The sequence below is a fragment of the Ruditapes philippinarum genome, unplaced genomic scaffold (genome assembly GCF_026571515.1).
Source record: "Ruditapes philippinarum isolate M1 unplaced genomic scaffold, ASM2657151v2 ctg4339_1_1_1_1, whole genome shotgun sequence".
NCBI classification, from domain to species: domain Eukaryota; kingdom Metazoa; phylum Mollusca; class Bivalvia; order Venerida; family Veneridae; genus Ruditapes; species Ruditapes philippinarum.
This window is the reverse complement of record NW_026866041.1, coordinates 9,728-26,424: the sequence shown is the minus strand read 5'-3', so window position 1 is coordinate 26,424 and position 16,697 is coordinate 9,728. Positions and strand designations below refer to the sequence as shown.

Below are 16,697 nucleotides of genomic sequence, written 5' to 3'. Positions count from 1 at the left end.
TCACATGTTTGATGGAGAGGTTGTTGATTTACATGTAATCTGAAAAAAAGAAATGTACTTAAATTTGTTATCGATAGCAATACATGAATTCTAAACTGAAGAAAACATGTAAATCAGTTACAGTTAAGGGGTTTGTCGTTATTGATTACAGTATAGCAGAAATTTAAGCACATGCATTTGATTTTTTTTTGTAATGAGAAATACTGATCTTTTTTAAAAGAGATATTCCAAAAGTTTTGTTCCAAATTATATTCCAGTTCATTCTATACTATAATGGCGTTTTAATGCTTCTGGTTATTCTGACAATTGTGAATATACTGATAATGATAAGAACTCTTTCAGATCTAGTACTTCTTTGTGTTCTTCTCTCGTGGGGTGGGATCTCCCCTTTTGTAGATTGTATTACTCTTCACTGTGAAATATTGATCTTATTAATTTACCTAGTGCTCCTTTAATGTTAGATGACATTGTTAAGTTGCTATGTGATAATGTTTCGATCTTGAAAAAGGTCTTATACAGCAAACAGATAAAGAAAGTTCACGAAGAGAAATGAATAATGTTATAAAAGATTCTTTGCATAATAACTTGGATCACAAAAGAGTAAAGTATGGAACTATGAATAAAAAGAAGGGTCGGAAATATTGGTGGATCGATACTCTCGCTAATTTATTAGATTATTAGAGTTATGCTAAAAATCATTTGTTGCAATGCTAAGAAGAGGGCACCCCAGGGGAATCTTAGGGTGTTAAGTGCCGTGTGGTTAATGTAAAATGTTGCCCCGTACTTCACTAAGTGGTGTTATATTTTTCTGGTCGTTTGATCCAGCACATTTTAGTGCTGAAAATCGAGTACCACTCAAACCATTGCTAGAGACGTGGGGATGTACACTTTTTTCATTATTCCTCATGTACGGACTCAGTCTAACCGAGTGTGCAATTTTCATGTAAAATTGATGTGGTTAATGCTTTAAAGGGATACTCTTTCGCCAGATTTTAATAAATGCTCGTAAAACCTTAGATCAAGAGGTTCAAGAGAAATAAACAAATAATTCAGACCAAAACCATGATTAAAGTTGGCATTGCTAAAACCAAGTTGAAACCCATCTCTTTAGAAGTTGTTTGCATTGATGGCTTCATTTCTTATGATATTAATTTTGTTCTTAAGCCGTGGGAGTCCTTATAGTAGTATCTTTTCTAAACAGATTCATAAAATTCATGTAGATAACGCTGAAAAATAGAAACACTTCACAAGAACAAGATAGAGATAAGTTGACCTTTGAATAAGCACAGTTCTATATAACAGACCCAATAAGCTACTGATAAATATAAACTAGCAAACAATGTGGTGTAAATACCATTCTTGTGGATATAAGACTTTAGTAATAAAATAATAATTGCATTTTCTTCTTGCATATTCTATAAGGAGTTATACCATCAGAGTGGGGAAGAATTAATAAACCCTTTTCATAAATCATGTACTTGAAATCGAAATCCACTATTGCCTTATCTTATTCTTTATACAAATTACATATATACTGCAACATTGAACTTTAAACTTTATACACCTTCTGAGTAAAATTAAATCTTAGCCGGTGAGCAGAATGAGTTAAGAAAACATAGATGTACCGATTAAGTTGCCGTTGCCGTCTCCAAAAACTTTAACGTTTATCATAACTTTATTAGTTCTTAGTTTATTGTCTTCATGCTTGGCCATAACAACCCTTAGGACAAGTATGATGACAAAAGTAGACCAAACTAATCTTTACCTTCATTCCTAAATGACCTTGACCTACAAGGTCACCTGTCTAAATTAATCTTGATTTTTGCTATTATTGCCTGCATTTTTGTTATTTTGGAATGGACTGTCTTCATTCTTTAACACAAAAATCTTATAGGATAGACGTACAAGATAATTAGAAAAACTTTGACCTTAACTCATAATGACTTGAAGGTCAAATAATTGATTGTTTTTGCTGTAACTGGTTATAACTTTGTAATCATTCAATGGATTGACTTCATATTAAGAAACAACAGTGACTTCTATTCCTATCGGTGACTTCTACAGCAACCATTGACTTCCATAGCATCTAGTGACTTCATAAAACAACCATTGATTTTCTATAGCAACCACTGACCTTCCATAGCAACCGTTTGCTTTCCTATATAACCACTGACTCCCATAGCAGCCACTGACTTCATAGCAGCCATTGACATTTCATAACAAACTTTATATTTCTATAGCAAAATTAACTTACCAAAGCAAACATTCTCTTTCCAGAAGTACCATTGACTTTCCATAGCAACTAAAGTGATGGCTCCAATAGCAATCTTTTGCTTCCCATAAAAACAGTTACTTCCATAGCAAACAAATTTTTCATAGCAATTATTGAATCTACTAATAAATTGCATAGCATTCATTGACTTTCAAGGAAACCACAGATTTTGTATATCATCCAGTGACTTCTTTAGTAACAATTGTTTTCCCTTATAATCACAAACAGTACTGTTTTTACACGTGCACTTTTTCAGATAAAAATATGAACTTTGTGATATCAGTTTAAGATTAAGATTTTATACTGGTTGAGGAAGACCTCTGGTGCCCTCCCATGCATTTTTTCAGGCACATTATGGCACATGAAAAGAGCAACCGACGTTCCGTAAGCTAGCTGGATAGCTTCCCATATGAAAGAATCCAAAGTCCCTGACGGGATTTGAACCTGAAGCGGTGAGGGGCGATCGTGTATTTGTAATTCTGAGGTAAAATATTAATAAGACATGTTCTTATTTGTGATGTAACACTTGCTGAAAAAAATTATTATACCGGCATTTCTTGCATTCAGTTTTTGATTGTTCCAAATAAGTCGACTGAATCTAAACTTAATGGATTGAAAAGATGTTAACGTAAATATTTAGAACATATTTATACATGGTATTTATCTTTGGAAATTAAATACATGTTGTCGGTTTACATAAAATACAAGATAAAAGAAACTACACATCGAGGTTCCTGTTGTAGTCCTATAATAAATTACCTATTTCATATAGAATATGTTTTGCAATACAATATTAAAATGCACGTAATCCAAGCATCTCTTTCAATAAAAGATGCGTCGAAAACAACAACTTAATTTGTCTGCAATCTTATACCGTTACTCAAGATGTTATTGTTAATGACAACGAAAATAATTTGTTCAATGCTATCTAAGCTTTATCTAGACTTATCACTTCAACAATATACGTAAGTTGTAGAAGAAGCAACTGGAAAAACAACATTAAGTCAAACTATTTGACAATTTGTTCATTATAAAATCAAACATGTAAAACTGAGCAATGTGGGATTAAAATGAAATAATTTTACAAACTAAAAACAGAAATTCAGTATTTAAATAAAGAAAGTTTATAATCATAAGATAGTGAGCGACGCCACGTGATACTAGTAAATCAAGTACACTATATACAATGAATACATTAATTTTAGCAATAAATACGTCATGTATTTCACTGTCCAACTATATCTTCACTCTTGGTCAACTTTATCATTTAAATCATTCCACTCATCATCGTCATCATCAAACGTGTCACTGCTTAATTCATAATCTGTAAAATAGAAAACAGTCAGATTACATATCACTGGTAATTTCATATTCTGTAATACAGACAAAACAAGCAGGTACATGTATCAGAGGAATACTTAAAGTATATGATATAATATACAGAAAATAAGAGTTCATTACTTGATTTTATGTTTGAAATAAATGAAACGGACACTTTACAGATCACTGCTTAAAATATATTATACGAAAAACAGAACACTAGAGTTCAATGCTTAATTCTAAGTTTTAGATAAAGAAAACAAATAGTTTACAGACCATTGCTTAAAGTATGTTACATGAAATGCAATAATCTGGAATAGAGTAAGAACACACAAAACGACAAAATAGAAAATGTTGCAAAGCTCTGTTTGATTTAGCCAAACTTTTAAACACGAACATGGTGAAATTATTTTACATATGTGTTTCATGCGGCGTTTATCACGGAACCTTTAATGTGACATTTTCGTGCAATTCCATGAAAAGCGACGTATGGTCCTCAAGTAAAAGAAAGCGTGAGTCTTAAACCGGGAAACCGATGGGCGAAACTAAACAAAATAGAATTTTGAAAGGGGATCAGAGGTTAAGAAGCCTGCATACAACCCTGAAGAAGTCTAAAGACAGATTAAAATAGCAGGCACCATATTCTAATGGTGATTATACAATATTTAAATAGGAATACCGTAACCACCCAAAATAAAAGAAGAAACTAAGAATACCACAAACATATGCACACAACAATAATGTCAAGGATTGAGTTCACCGCTTGAGTTTTAGTTTGAAAGAAAGAAAACGGACAGTTTAATGACTAACTATTTATACAATTACTCAATACATAACATGTCAAATAGGAGATAGTTTCATTATTTATTTACAATACATAATTCATTTTCCATTGATGTACATATAATCTGTAAATGTAATTAACCCTTTTGTAAACGCCAGGAGACCTTACTTTATCTGACTTGTAAAATGTATTCATGTATATCTTGGTTAATAAAATGTGATATGTCCATTACGTTACGCCTTTTTTATTGTAATAAGACATGTACCTGGTGAGAGATTTCTTGTTACACCAGGAACTTCCCCAGCATTTCTTCGTCTGGTCACATCTTCAGATGTCTTTCTCCTACCTGGTACTTCACTTTTATTTGATGGTTCACTCGCAGCTTCAACATCGTCATTGATATTATCAGATACGTTTTGCATGGTAAAATCAGGTGGTTGTTGATCTACGGAAAAAAAGAAATTAATATATTCGAATAAAACTGACTCTGTCGCGAAAGCCAGATGTATGATAGCAAAAAAAGCATTACTAGTAAAGATATGTATATATTAGCTAATTTGTTAACCTATCAACTATTGTTGCACTTGCCGATCTGGTCTGCGCATCAAAGTAAAGAAATCAAATTGTCGGTCAAATATAGAAATTTGACAGCAAAACTACTCAGTTATCGAAAGAGATAAAAGGATCAATATTTGTCTGAATGGTCTAAAATAATTAATGAGTTATATTACCATTTTCTTGTGCCGTATGAGTCTTGTTCATTTGTTGTGCAAGACTGTCTTTGATAAATTCGACGCCACCTCGCTTATCAATAATATTATATAGAAAGTCGGTAATCTCTGCAGGGTTTTGGAGAAGTAACTGCATTATTTGTTGTTTGATTGGGTTACTTTCACCTGTTGCTCCTTGATTTGTTTCTTGTAAGGAATCAGCAGCTTCTGTATCTGTGTTACTAGGGGATGACAGACGATGCCCAGCTCTACTAGGAGGTGGCGGGGGAAGCTCAAATGTATTTCTAGAGGGCGGTGGAGGAAGCCCAAACTTATCTTTGTTACTGTTGGATGGAGGTACAACTTTACTAGGGGGTGGCGGCGGGAGTGACCCAGCCCTGTTGGGTGGAGGAGGGTACACAGCTTTACTAGGGTTTGAAGGCGGGGGTTGCCCAGCCCTGTTGGGTGGAGGGGGAGGTACAGCTTTACTTGGGAGTGGTGGCGGGGGTGCACCAGCCCTGTTTATGTTACTAGGAGGTGGTGGCGGGGGTGGACCAGTCCTGTTTGTTTTACTAGGAGGTGGTGGCGGAGGTGGCCCAGCCCTGTTGATGTTACTAGGAGGTGGTGGCGGAGGTGGCCCAGCCCTGTTGATGTTACTAGGAGGTGGTGGCGGTGGTGGCCCAGCCCTGTTTGTGTTACTAGGAGGTGGTGGCGGGGGTGGCCCAGTCCTGTTTATGTTACTTGGAGGTGGTGGCGGTAGTTGCCCAGCCCTGTTGATGTAACTAGAAGGTGGTGGCGGGGGTGGCCCAGCCCTGTTGGGTGGTGGGGGTACTTGCTTTTTCATCTGTTGTTCTGAAATAGACCAGAAACGTATTCTAGCAAATAGTTATAACAATATTTGCGGATACATGTACATCAACACACATCTAAACCACTAAGGTTCTCATTCTGTAAAAAGATCATATTATTGTGTGTAAAAGGGAAACCGAACATTCGTCCGTACACGTATGAAAATATTGAAAGGAAATCTATATGCCTTCATAAAGGGTGTGTGAAGAGGACAAAAGTGAAATACAGTGAAATATGTACATACAAACACTGCGAAATTGAAAAAAAATGATTAGAAAATGTGTCCTCCACAGTGTTACGATCTCATTATGAATATCTCATTCACGAGAAATGCATTTCGAATAGCTATTGACAGTCCTGTACTACAATATAAGGACAAACCTAGTTTTGTTTATTTGTTTGTTTGATTGGGTTTTACGTCACACCGACACAGCATAGGGCATATAGCGACCTTCCAGCTTTACTGGTGGAGTCAGAACTCAGGTGCGCTTCCGTGCATTATTTCAGGCACGAACGGGCACCTGTGTAGAACCACCGTCGTTCCGTAAGCTATCTGGTTAGCTTCCTCGCGTGAAAGAATCCAAAGTACTTCTCGGGATTCGAAAGTACAGCGGTCAGGGGTTTGAATTCAACGAACTTAACCGACATAGTTTTAAAATAAGCAATCTACTTTTATATATGTATTTGTGATGTTGTTCTCTTTTTATCTCTATGCTGTGTTTTTTTATTCAAAGACATGATCTCTAATTCATTTAATGTGTTAGCCAATTTATATGACTAAACTTTAGTTTACTTTTACAGTAACTTTGATAGAAATCAATAATTATTCTACTTTGCCATTTGACGGATTTAAATGTTTTCTGAAACTCTGCAAACATAGGAAGTATTCTTTTAATAAAAGATAATCCATGTTGGCCCCGAACTAATGTATCTTTTCCTTTACCCAGTTTTTCCGTTCTGAAAAGGTTTCCTTACCTCTATTTTCTTTTGCAAAGGCTTCCGTTCCGCCATGATTTTCCACAAAGTCATAAATAAACTTCATTGTTTCGTTGTCAATGTGGTCATGATCTGTAATGCCAATTTTCTCAAACAGTGACCTCATATCTGGATCTAAATCATTAAACTGTAAAAAAGCAAGAATATATTAATATCGGAAATCAGTCGTTTTAAGAACAAAATACTAGTATTTTCTTCAGATGAAATACTCAGTGTTTTAGATATTATCTAGAAATTTGTTTGAATGCAAAACTTTTTTCTCTATTCTTTCACAGCATAAAGAGCAATAACATCAAATTAACCCTTTTTTCCGGGAGGGGGGATCAAAAGTATTCTTATTTTCTCTTTAAGATGTACAATGCAATCATTTGATAGGTCAATAAAAATGAAATTCAAGTGAAGTGAAGCCGGAATTTACACAGTTGATACGATAATTATGAGATACACAAGAACATTCTATAGTTCTAATCATTGTCGAGATCCTAAACATTACTGTAACATACATGTTTAGTTTTGCATGTACATACATTTTGGGAGAAATGGAAAAAGATATTTTCAATTGTTAAGAAATAGTGGTTGATGTTATAAAATATAGGTAACTTTGTTGTACTCTACATTTTATAAGTCATAACTCTGGTCTGAAATATTTGCTCACATAAATAACGAAAGTCTTGTCATAGAACAACACGCTTACAGTAATCAATTATGTCAGATTTACTATCAATATATTCTACATTCAAGTCAGTTTTGAATATTTACTAACAAAGCACCTCATTATTTATTATAGCATCACCTCATAATGGTCTAGTATGCTTCTTATCACTAGGTAGAGAGTGTCAAATTTAAAAAAAAAACTTAGTTTTTATAAGTAGGGACACAAAACGCTCAAATGGATTGAACCAAAGGAGCAAGTTGATAAGAAGGACTTTTTAACCAGGTTTTCATATTTAAGAGAAGTTATGATTCAAGTTGAGGGTGGGGGTATTGTTGCCGGGAGATAGACACTACAGCATATAACCTTTAATTATATCTCATACAGAATATTCGGAACACGTGAGCTATATCAACTTACATGTAATCCAGTATCAGGATTCCAGCCTATAACCTGCTTGTGTCTTACATTTGTAGGCTTTCCAATATCTTCTTTTGTAAGTTTTCTCTTGCTTTTGTCTGATGATTTCTTGGTTGGCCCGGTATCTTCACTTTCAATAGATGTTCCTGATTTAATACAAACAGCATTATTTTTTCATAATAACGGATCAACTTATAAATATATCTTTAAAAAAATATAAAAATATACCTTTGCATTTCTTTTCTGATTCCATGTGCATGTATATATAATAATATATAATAGAAAGTTTACTTATTTTCAGTCTATCAACTCTTAAAAAACAAAGTTAAAAAAACACTGTTAAACACAGTGAACATCTCGAGAAATGTGTTAAATTTGAAACTGCTAACAACTTTATGATGATTGTAAGTTGATTAACTACAACAAGAAAGCGTTATCGAATATCTATGAAAAGATTGAAAACATGTTAATTAAAGTGGGACATTGAGATTTACCTGTCCCAACACTGGTACGAATTATATTCCGACGATTTCGTCTGACTGTAAGTAGATAAAATAGTCTTTATCAGTACATCATTATAATAACAGTAGAATGGCAACACACTGAAAACATTTTAAAACATTTTTTATTATGTCAGGTTTGAATGATAAGCAGTCTTATATTGTATATTAATTAAAAAACACATTTTTAAAGTTTTCTTGACCTAAGAAGTTTCTTTCAAAGTGAGCATCAGTCACATCAATAAACTAGAAATGTGTCCATAGAACACGGGTGCCCCCACCCCGCCACTGTTCTGTCAATCTTATAACTCTAGGTCAAATATTTTTTGAAAACTAAAAATCGTATACTAAGTAAAGGGCAAGAACTTTACAAATTCTGAATAAATCCAAAAGCAAACCCCAAGGTGCATAAGTACACATGCTGACCAACATTCTTGTAAACTTTCAGGCCTACAAGTGAAATACTTTTTGAGCTATACATGAACAAGTTGAAAATTGCAAATTTATACTACTGTAAGTCAAGGGCAACAGCTCTAACAAAACTGAAAAAAAATCTACATGCAAAGTCCCAGGTGCATAGCTTCACAGTGATGAGAATCATTATTCCTGTATTTTAGTGATGTTGATCATTATTCCTGTAAAGTTGGTTGATTCCAACTCAAACACTCAAGGAACAAATAACAGCATAATAAAACAGTTTTTACTAAGTCAAGGGAAATAACTCTACAAATACTGGATAAATCCACAAGCGAAACCCCAGGTGCAAAACTTAATATGCTGAGCAACTTTCCCGTAAGGTTAATGACTATGTCAAATCCTATTTGAGTTACATGCGACACATATTGGCAATAACTCTAAAAATACTAAAAATATTCAGACGAAAATACCCAGGTGCACAACAACACATGCTGATCAACATTCCTGTAAAGTTTCATGACTCTATGTCAAATCCTTTTTGAGTTACATGCGACATAAGTTAAAAATTGCAAAATTTTACTAAGTCAAGGGCAATTACTCTAAAAATACTAAAAATATCCAGACGAAATACCCAGGTGCACAACTAAACATGCTGATCAACATTCCTGTAAAATTTCATGACTCTAGGTCAAATACTTTTTGAGTTACATGCGACACATGTTGAAAATTGCAAAATTTTACTAATTCAAGGACAATAACTCTAAAAATACTAAGAATATCCAGACGAAATTATACAGGTGCACAACTACACGTGCTGATCAACATTCCTGTAAAGTTTCATGACTCTAGGTCAAATACTTTTTGAGTTATGTGCGACACAAAAGTGAATGGACGGACGGACGGAAGGACGGACAAGGGTAAATCTAAATGCCCGCCACTAAAGTGGGGGCACAATGTATGAGAAGGTGTAAATGAACAATGAAACAAATAGAACTCAATATTTACAATAAAAGCAAAATGAAACAAATAGAACTCAATATTTACAATAAATGCACAATGAAACAAATAGAACTCAATATTTACAATAAATGCACAATGAAACAAATAGAACTCAATATTTACAATAAATGCACAATGAAACAGATTGAACTCAATATCTACAATAAATGCACAATGAAACAAAAAGAAACTCAATATTTACAATAAACGCACAATGAAACAAATACAAACTCAATATTTACAATAAATGCACAATGAAACAAATAGAAACTCAATATTTACAATAAATGCACAATGAAACAAATAGAACTCAATATTTACAATAAATGCACAATGAAACAAATAGAACTCAATATTTACAATAAATGCACAATGAAACAAATAGAACTCCTCAATATTTACAATAAATGCACAATGAAGCAAAAAGAAACTCAATATTTACAATAAATGCACAATGAAACAAATAGAACTCAATATTAACAATAAATGCACAATGAAACAAATAGAACTCAATATTTACAATAAATGCACAATGAAACAAATAGAACTCCTCAATATTTACAATAAATGCACAATGAAACAAATAGAACTCCTCAATATTTACAATTAATGCACAATGAAGCAAAAAGAAACTCAATATTTACAATAAATGCACAATGAAACAAATAGAACTCAATATTTACAATAAATGCACAATGAAGCAAAATGAAACTCAATATTTACAATAAATGCACAATGAAACAAATAGAAACTCAATATTTTCAAGGTGAACTCGTAATGAGATTAACTTACCTTTGAGTTTTTCCATCAACACCTTTTTAAAGTTGTCACCCTCATGGTTATCAAGAAAAACAATTTTGTTACCCTAAAACATAGAATAAGAGTTAAAATAGTTTGTAGTATTAGTGGACTACATGGACGACAAAGGCGGTTTTGACTATTCAATATATTGTTTTCTTTCTTTTTTCATATTTTTAATGTGAAGTGATAAATTGTTTTGTATTTCTCAGTTAAAAAAGCAAAAAAAAAAAAAACATGTAACATTTTATACTTTAGTATTTTACTTTACAACTTATTTCTAAATCTTTTCAGAGAATTGTAAACAGTTTGCATATAGAAATTCTCCTCGAGATGTCATATATTGAGGCACAAGTTGGCTTAATACAAGTAAATTCAAACAATCTGGTGCTGAAGGAAATAAGAGGGTAGAAGCAATAGAAATAAAATGAAATTGACAAAAAATTATCCAGTTATTTTTCCTTTTCACATCTGCAGTAAATAACTAGTATAAGTATTTAGCTTAGAAATATGAAATATGGTTGTCGATTAAAGCACTTACAGCAGCTGTAATGGTAAGAATGTTGTCATTTGTGGTAATTTGCAAGCCTCGAGTTTGTTTTATATCAACTTCCCATACCAATGTTTTTTCCTTTTCTTTTTTTAGCCCCTGTGCATATATTAGCATAATAATTAAATGTACAAACTTTACACATCATCACAAACATTTGTCGTCTGTATATAAAAAAATCAAATGATTTGTATCGACATTGCTCATAAACATGTGAATTTTGTTACTTCTGATTAATATGAAAAGTACTTGCCTTTTTCATACTACATTTAGGTCTAAGTTTATATCAGTATTATTTTTATTGTATATTCATATAAAAGGCAATTTCAATTTTGGAATTAAACGATTTGATCATAATTTTGTTTAGCAAACCTTTTCGTCATAAAAGCGGATAAAGAATGAACGCTTGTTCCAGTCTTTAACAAAGCAGACGACACCGGAAGTCTGTTTTTCCCATTTATTTCTTTCGTCACTCTTACCACATGTAGTTCGGTTTTATTTGGTGGAAAATTTGTCTGCATATACAAAGTTTCTTTCCCCTTTAAAAAAAAAAAAAAACCCTTAAAGCTATTAGCAAAACGTAAAAGTTTTGTTAATTTTAAAACCCTTAAAACCCTTTTAAAATATTTAAAATAAAAGAAATTTTATTAAAATCTCTGTAATTTTTATTTAAAATGTTTTTTTATTTGAATATAAAATAATATTATGTATGGAAAGTTTGCATTCCTTAAACAGGTCAAATAAAATGGGTTATTTTTTTAAAAACAAGGGGGCCATGATGCCCATTAGATCCCCTCCCCCTCCCCCCAAATAAAACCAAAAACCCAAGAAATTTGTCTTAGAAAAGGGAAATCCAGCCCAAAATTTTTGTTTTGGAAAAGGGGAGTCAAAAATGTGACCTCTATTGTGTTAAAAAGTTTTTTTCCATATTTGGACAGTGTGACCTAGCTTTTGACCACAGGTGACCCATATTCAAACTTGACTTAAACTTGCAGACAAATTTCAAGGACATTTAAATAACAACAGTAGCCACTAGAGAGTTCACAAGATTTTCTATTTTTAGCTCCTGTGACCTTGTTTTTCATCAGAGATACCCATATTCGAACTCCTCCAAGCAATAAACTAAACAAGCACCCTGACCAAGTCTGAGGACAATTGAGTCAAAATATTACCATCAGAGTATTAACAAGGTTTTTCCATATTTGGGCAGCGTGATCTGGTTTTGGCCCTAGGTGATCCATAATCAAACTTGACCTAGAAATCATCAAATCGACCTTTCTGATCAATTTCCATGGTATTTGGATCCAAACTGCAGCCACTAGAGTGTTTACACGACTTTTCTTTTTTTAGCCCCTGTGACCTATTTTTTGACCGGATACCACCCTTACTAGAAGTCATCAAAACTACGTTCCTGGCCAATATTCAGGACATTTGGATCAAAACTCCAGCCACTAGAGTTTTAACAAGCTTTTTTCTAGTTTTAGCTCCTGTGACCTAGTTTTTGACCAGAGATGACCCATCTTGAAATTGACCTAGAAGTCATCAAAACAATCTTCCTGACAAATTTCCAGAATATTTGGATCAAAACTGCAGCCACTAGAATGTTAACAATATTTTTCTCTTTTTTGCTCCAGCACCGGAGATGACCGATATTGCAACTTGACCTAGAAATCATCAAATCAACCTAGCCGACCGATTTCCACGAAATTTGGATCAAAACTGCACCACTAGAGTATTAAAAAGTTTGTTTTTTTTAGCTCCGGTGAACTAGTTTTTGACCGGAGATGACCCATCTTCGAATTTGACCTAGAAATCATCAAAAAACGTTTCTGACCAATATTCAGGATATTTGGATCAAAACTGCAGCCACTAGAGTGTTAACAAAAATTTTCTATTATTAGATCCTGTGACCTAGTTTTTGACCGGATATTACCCATATTCGAATTTGACCTATAAAATATTAAAATAACCTTCCTGACCGATTTCCAGGAAATTTTGATAAAAAATGCAGCCACTAGAGTGCTATATCAAGTTCCTGTGACCTAGTTTTTGACCGGAGATGACCAATCTTGGAACTTGATCCAGAAATCATCAAAACAACCTTCATTGCAAATTTCCAGAATATTTGGATAAAACCGCAGCCACTAGGTGTTAACAAGCTTTTTCTATTTTTAGCTCCTGTAACCTAGTTTTTGACAAAAGGTGACCCATCTTCGAACTTGTTCCATAAATCATCAAAGCAACCTACCTGACAGATTACAAGGAAATTTGGATCAAAACTCCAGCCACTAGAGTGTTAACAAGTTTTTTTCTATTTTTAGCTCCTGTGACCTTGTTTTTGACTGGAGACGACCCATCTTCGAACTTGACCAAGGAATCATCAAAACAATTTTAACCTTCCTGACAAATGTCCAGAATATTTTGATCAAAACTGAAGCCAAAAGAGTTACAAAAAATTTCTATTTTTAACTTCTGTGACCTAGTTTTAGGCCGGAGATGACCCTTATTCAAACTTGACTTAGTTCAAACTTGACTTAGTTCTAAGTCAAGTTTGAATAAGGGTCATCTCCGGCCTAAAACTAGGTCACAGAAGTTAAAAATAGAAAATTTTTGTTGAAAAAGCTTGTTTACACTCTAGTGGCTGCAGTTTTGATCCAAATATTCTGGAAATCGGTCGGGAAGGGTTTTTTTGAGGGTTTTAACATTCAACTCACAAAAAACCCTTTCCCTGCCCCTTTTCCAAATATTTAATAAAACTGACCATTAGAGTGAAAAACAAGCTTTTTTAAATTTTAACTAATGTCCCTAGTTTTTGACCGGAGATGCCCCTTTTCAAAGACCAAACAACTCTTTCCTGACAAACTTTCAGAATATTTGGATCAAAACTGCAGCCACTAGAGTGTTAGATTTTTTTATATTTTAGCTCCTGTGACCTAGTTTTTGATCCGAGATGACCCATCTTTGAACTTAAACTGTATTTAATTGAGATAAACATTCTGACAAAGTCTGATCCAATTTAAACTGTGACTGATAGACTGTTAACAACCCAATTGTTGACGATGCACGACGACGGACGCCGGACATAGCCCATCACTATGTAACATTACCTTGACCACTTTGTGGTCAAGTGAACAGTTTTTTAATGACATTGTACGTGTTTATTCATATTGTGACCACTTATATAGTGTGTAGGGTTTTAAATTCAAATTTTAAATTTTGAATTCACACAAAGTAGATGTGTGAATTCAAAACATATCTATTTTACACTTACAAAATGACTTTATAGCAATTATAAATATTTTAAAAGAGAAAATTTGAACATAGTAAAAAAATCGTTGTGGCAAATTGCTATATTTGCATTGTATTTTATTTTTTTATATTTTGTACTGCTTTTACTGAACTACGCAGAACTTTACCTACTTACTGCACTGCACTATACTGTTGTGAACTGCATTGTACTGTACTGCACTGCACTGTACTGCACTGCATAGCACTGTACTGTATTGCACTGTACTGCACTGTACTGTATGACACTGTACTGTACTACACTGTATTACACTGTCCTGTACTGCATTGCATTGTATTGCAATGTATTGCACTGTATTGTATTGGACAGTACTGTACTTTACTGTACTGAGACCATGAGAGCATTTATCAGATATTTGTAGATCAGGCATTTGTAGGCAAAATGTCTAGGAAACGGAAGTGCTTCATGTCAGCCGTGAGACAATTGTCAACAAGACAGTTACCTATTTTTTGCATAAAAATTGCAGAATCGATGTTTGCCTGCATCCTAGGTTTGGTATGAACAAGACAAATTTCTTGGTATAAAGAACAAGGCGCGTACTTGGTATTTCAACACAGCACATTAATAATATGAAGAACATGGTATGAAAAAGTCATGGCACATACTTGGTATGAAGTTACGAACAACAAGCCACAAGCTTGGTAAGAACAATACTTGTGCAAACAACATGTTAACTTGTCAAAGTATCATGCACATGTCATAACGATAATTCGAACCATAAATTTGAACAATCTGCGTTTGCACACCATGTCATTCAATTCAATTTTTACAAGGTTTTAAAAAGTACATCTTTACACATGTTCATCACTGATCTTTAATAAGTTAACGTTGTGTTTTCATAAGTCTTCACGATACTTTGACATGTAACCATGTTGTTTGCACATGTCATCATAATAATTTAGTTCATACAAATTTATTTTAGTTCGATTGTGTTGGAATGTAACACTCTCGAATCCGTTCCTGGAACCAACCAGTACTAAGCAATGAATGTAAAGTTTCTTGCTCAAGGAAACAACGGCTTGCCCCTGACAGGGTTTGAACCCACGCGGTCAGCAATCCTTAGATAGTCTGACGCGTTAAAGGGACTCCACTGAGGTTTTTTGACGTGAAGGGACCGAAAGTATTTTTTCAAGATTTTTGTATAACTAGATGTTATGTCTAGACCAATAACTCATGTACAAAATTTCAAATCATTTACACACACTTCGTTTCCCAGAAATAATCAATTTTATTGTGAAAATTGGCCCTATAATATTTAATGAAAACCGTTTAAACGCTTTTCACTCAAATCGGCCAAAAATCGCATAAAAATCGATTATCAATTTTTAATACCGTGTATATTTATATATCATTTATTGCTTGGTTTCAAATTTAAATGTATCAGTTGATTAAACAAATAATTTCACAATTTATTATTTAAGGCTATTGCACCTTTAACCACTCGGCCACGCCGCCATTAATATAATAATAATTATAATAATTTGACAAGTTAACATGCTGTTTGAAAAAGTCAGTATGGTCTTTTGACAAGACATGATGTGAATTGCACATGTTAACATGTCACAAGATAGAAATAACATTGATCACATGTTCCATAATTCAGGGTAAGCTATTCTTATTTCAGTTTCGCTTTCTCTTCAAATTATCAAAAATGAAAGAGGTCGACGGCATCGCACATCAACAGACTCGGGGACAATCACCATTTTGGTTTTATATCTTTTGAATTTTGTTTGAATTGTCCTCCTTTGATACTTTTACAAACAAATATTTTTTGCGTAATTAGCATGGTTGAAGAAAACTATGTATATACATGAATGTAAATATATGAATGTAAAAAATTACCTGACATCTGTTTCCAAGGCCGTTAAAGATGATTTCGTTTTCTTCATCCGTTAATTGTCTTGATTTGACATTTATCAGTTTCGATGCCATAGTTTACTATAAAAGAAAATATGTACGTCAGTTCATCATTTATAGCTGTAAAATTTTCAACTTTCGTTCAATTCCTACGATATGTAAAGATAAAATATCCTGTGTGTAAATGTTTAACAAATGAACGCACTAAACCGGAACTACATTGGAATTGATATCTATTGACTAACGTATTATATGTAAACCTATAT

At 33.4% G+C, this 16,697-nt stretch overlaps 1 protein-coding gene across 1 annotated transcript; it reads right to left on the bottom strand.

Annotated features, from left to right (window-relative positions):
• Nucleotides 1-3,323: 3,323 nt before the first annotated feature.
• On the bottom strand, nt 3,324-11,754 carry LOC132731097 (actin nucleation-promoting factor WASL-like). Its single transcript, XM_060717211.1, has 9 exons — nt 11,640-11,754; nt 11,259-11,348; nt 10,712-10,784; nt 8,498-8,542; nt 8,004-8,149; nt 6,911-7,058; nt 5,108-5,938; nt 4,642-4,821; nt 3,324-3,596 (listed from the first exon to the last, which is right to left on the bottom strand). The coding sequence occupies exons 3-9, from the start codon at nt 10,725-10,727 to the stop codon at nt 3,517-3,519; spliced, it is 1,446 nt and encodes a 481-aa protein (XP_060573194.1). The 5' UTR covers nt 10,728-10,784; nt 11,259-11,348; nt 11,640-11,754; the 3' UTR covers nt 3,324-3,516.
• Nucleotides 11,755-16,697: the final 4,943 nt, after the last annotated feature.

Excerpts from the sequence above, each read along its gene's own strand:
- LOC132731097 (XM_060717211.1), bottom strand. Across the intron at positions 7,059-8,003 it reads ATCCTGATACTGGATTACAT|TTTAATGATTTAGATCCAGA; the intron begins GTAAGTTGATAT and ends GCTTTTTTACAG. Across the intron at positions 5,939-6,910 it reads CTTTGCAAAAGAAAATAGAG|AACAACAGATGAAAAAGCAA; the intron begins GTAAGGAAACCT and ends GGTCTATTTCAG.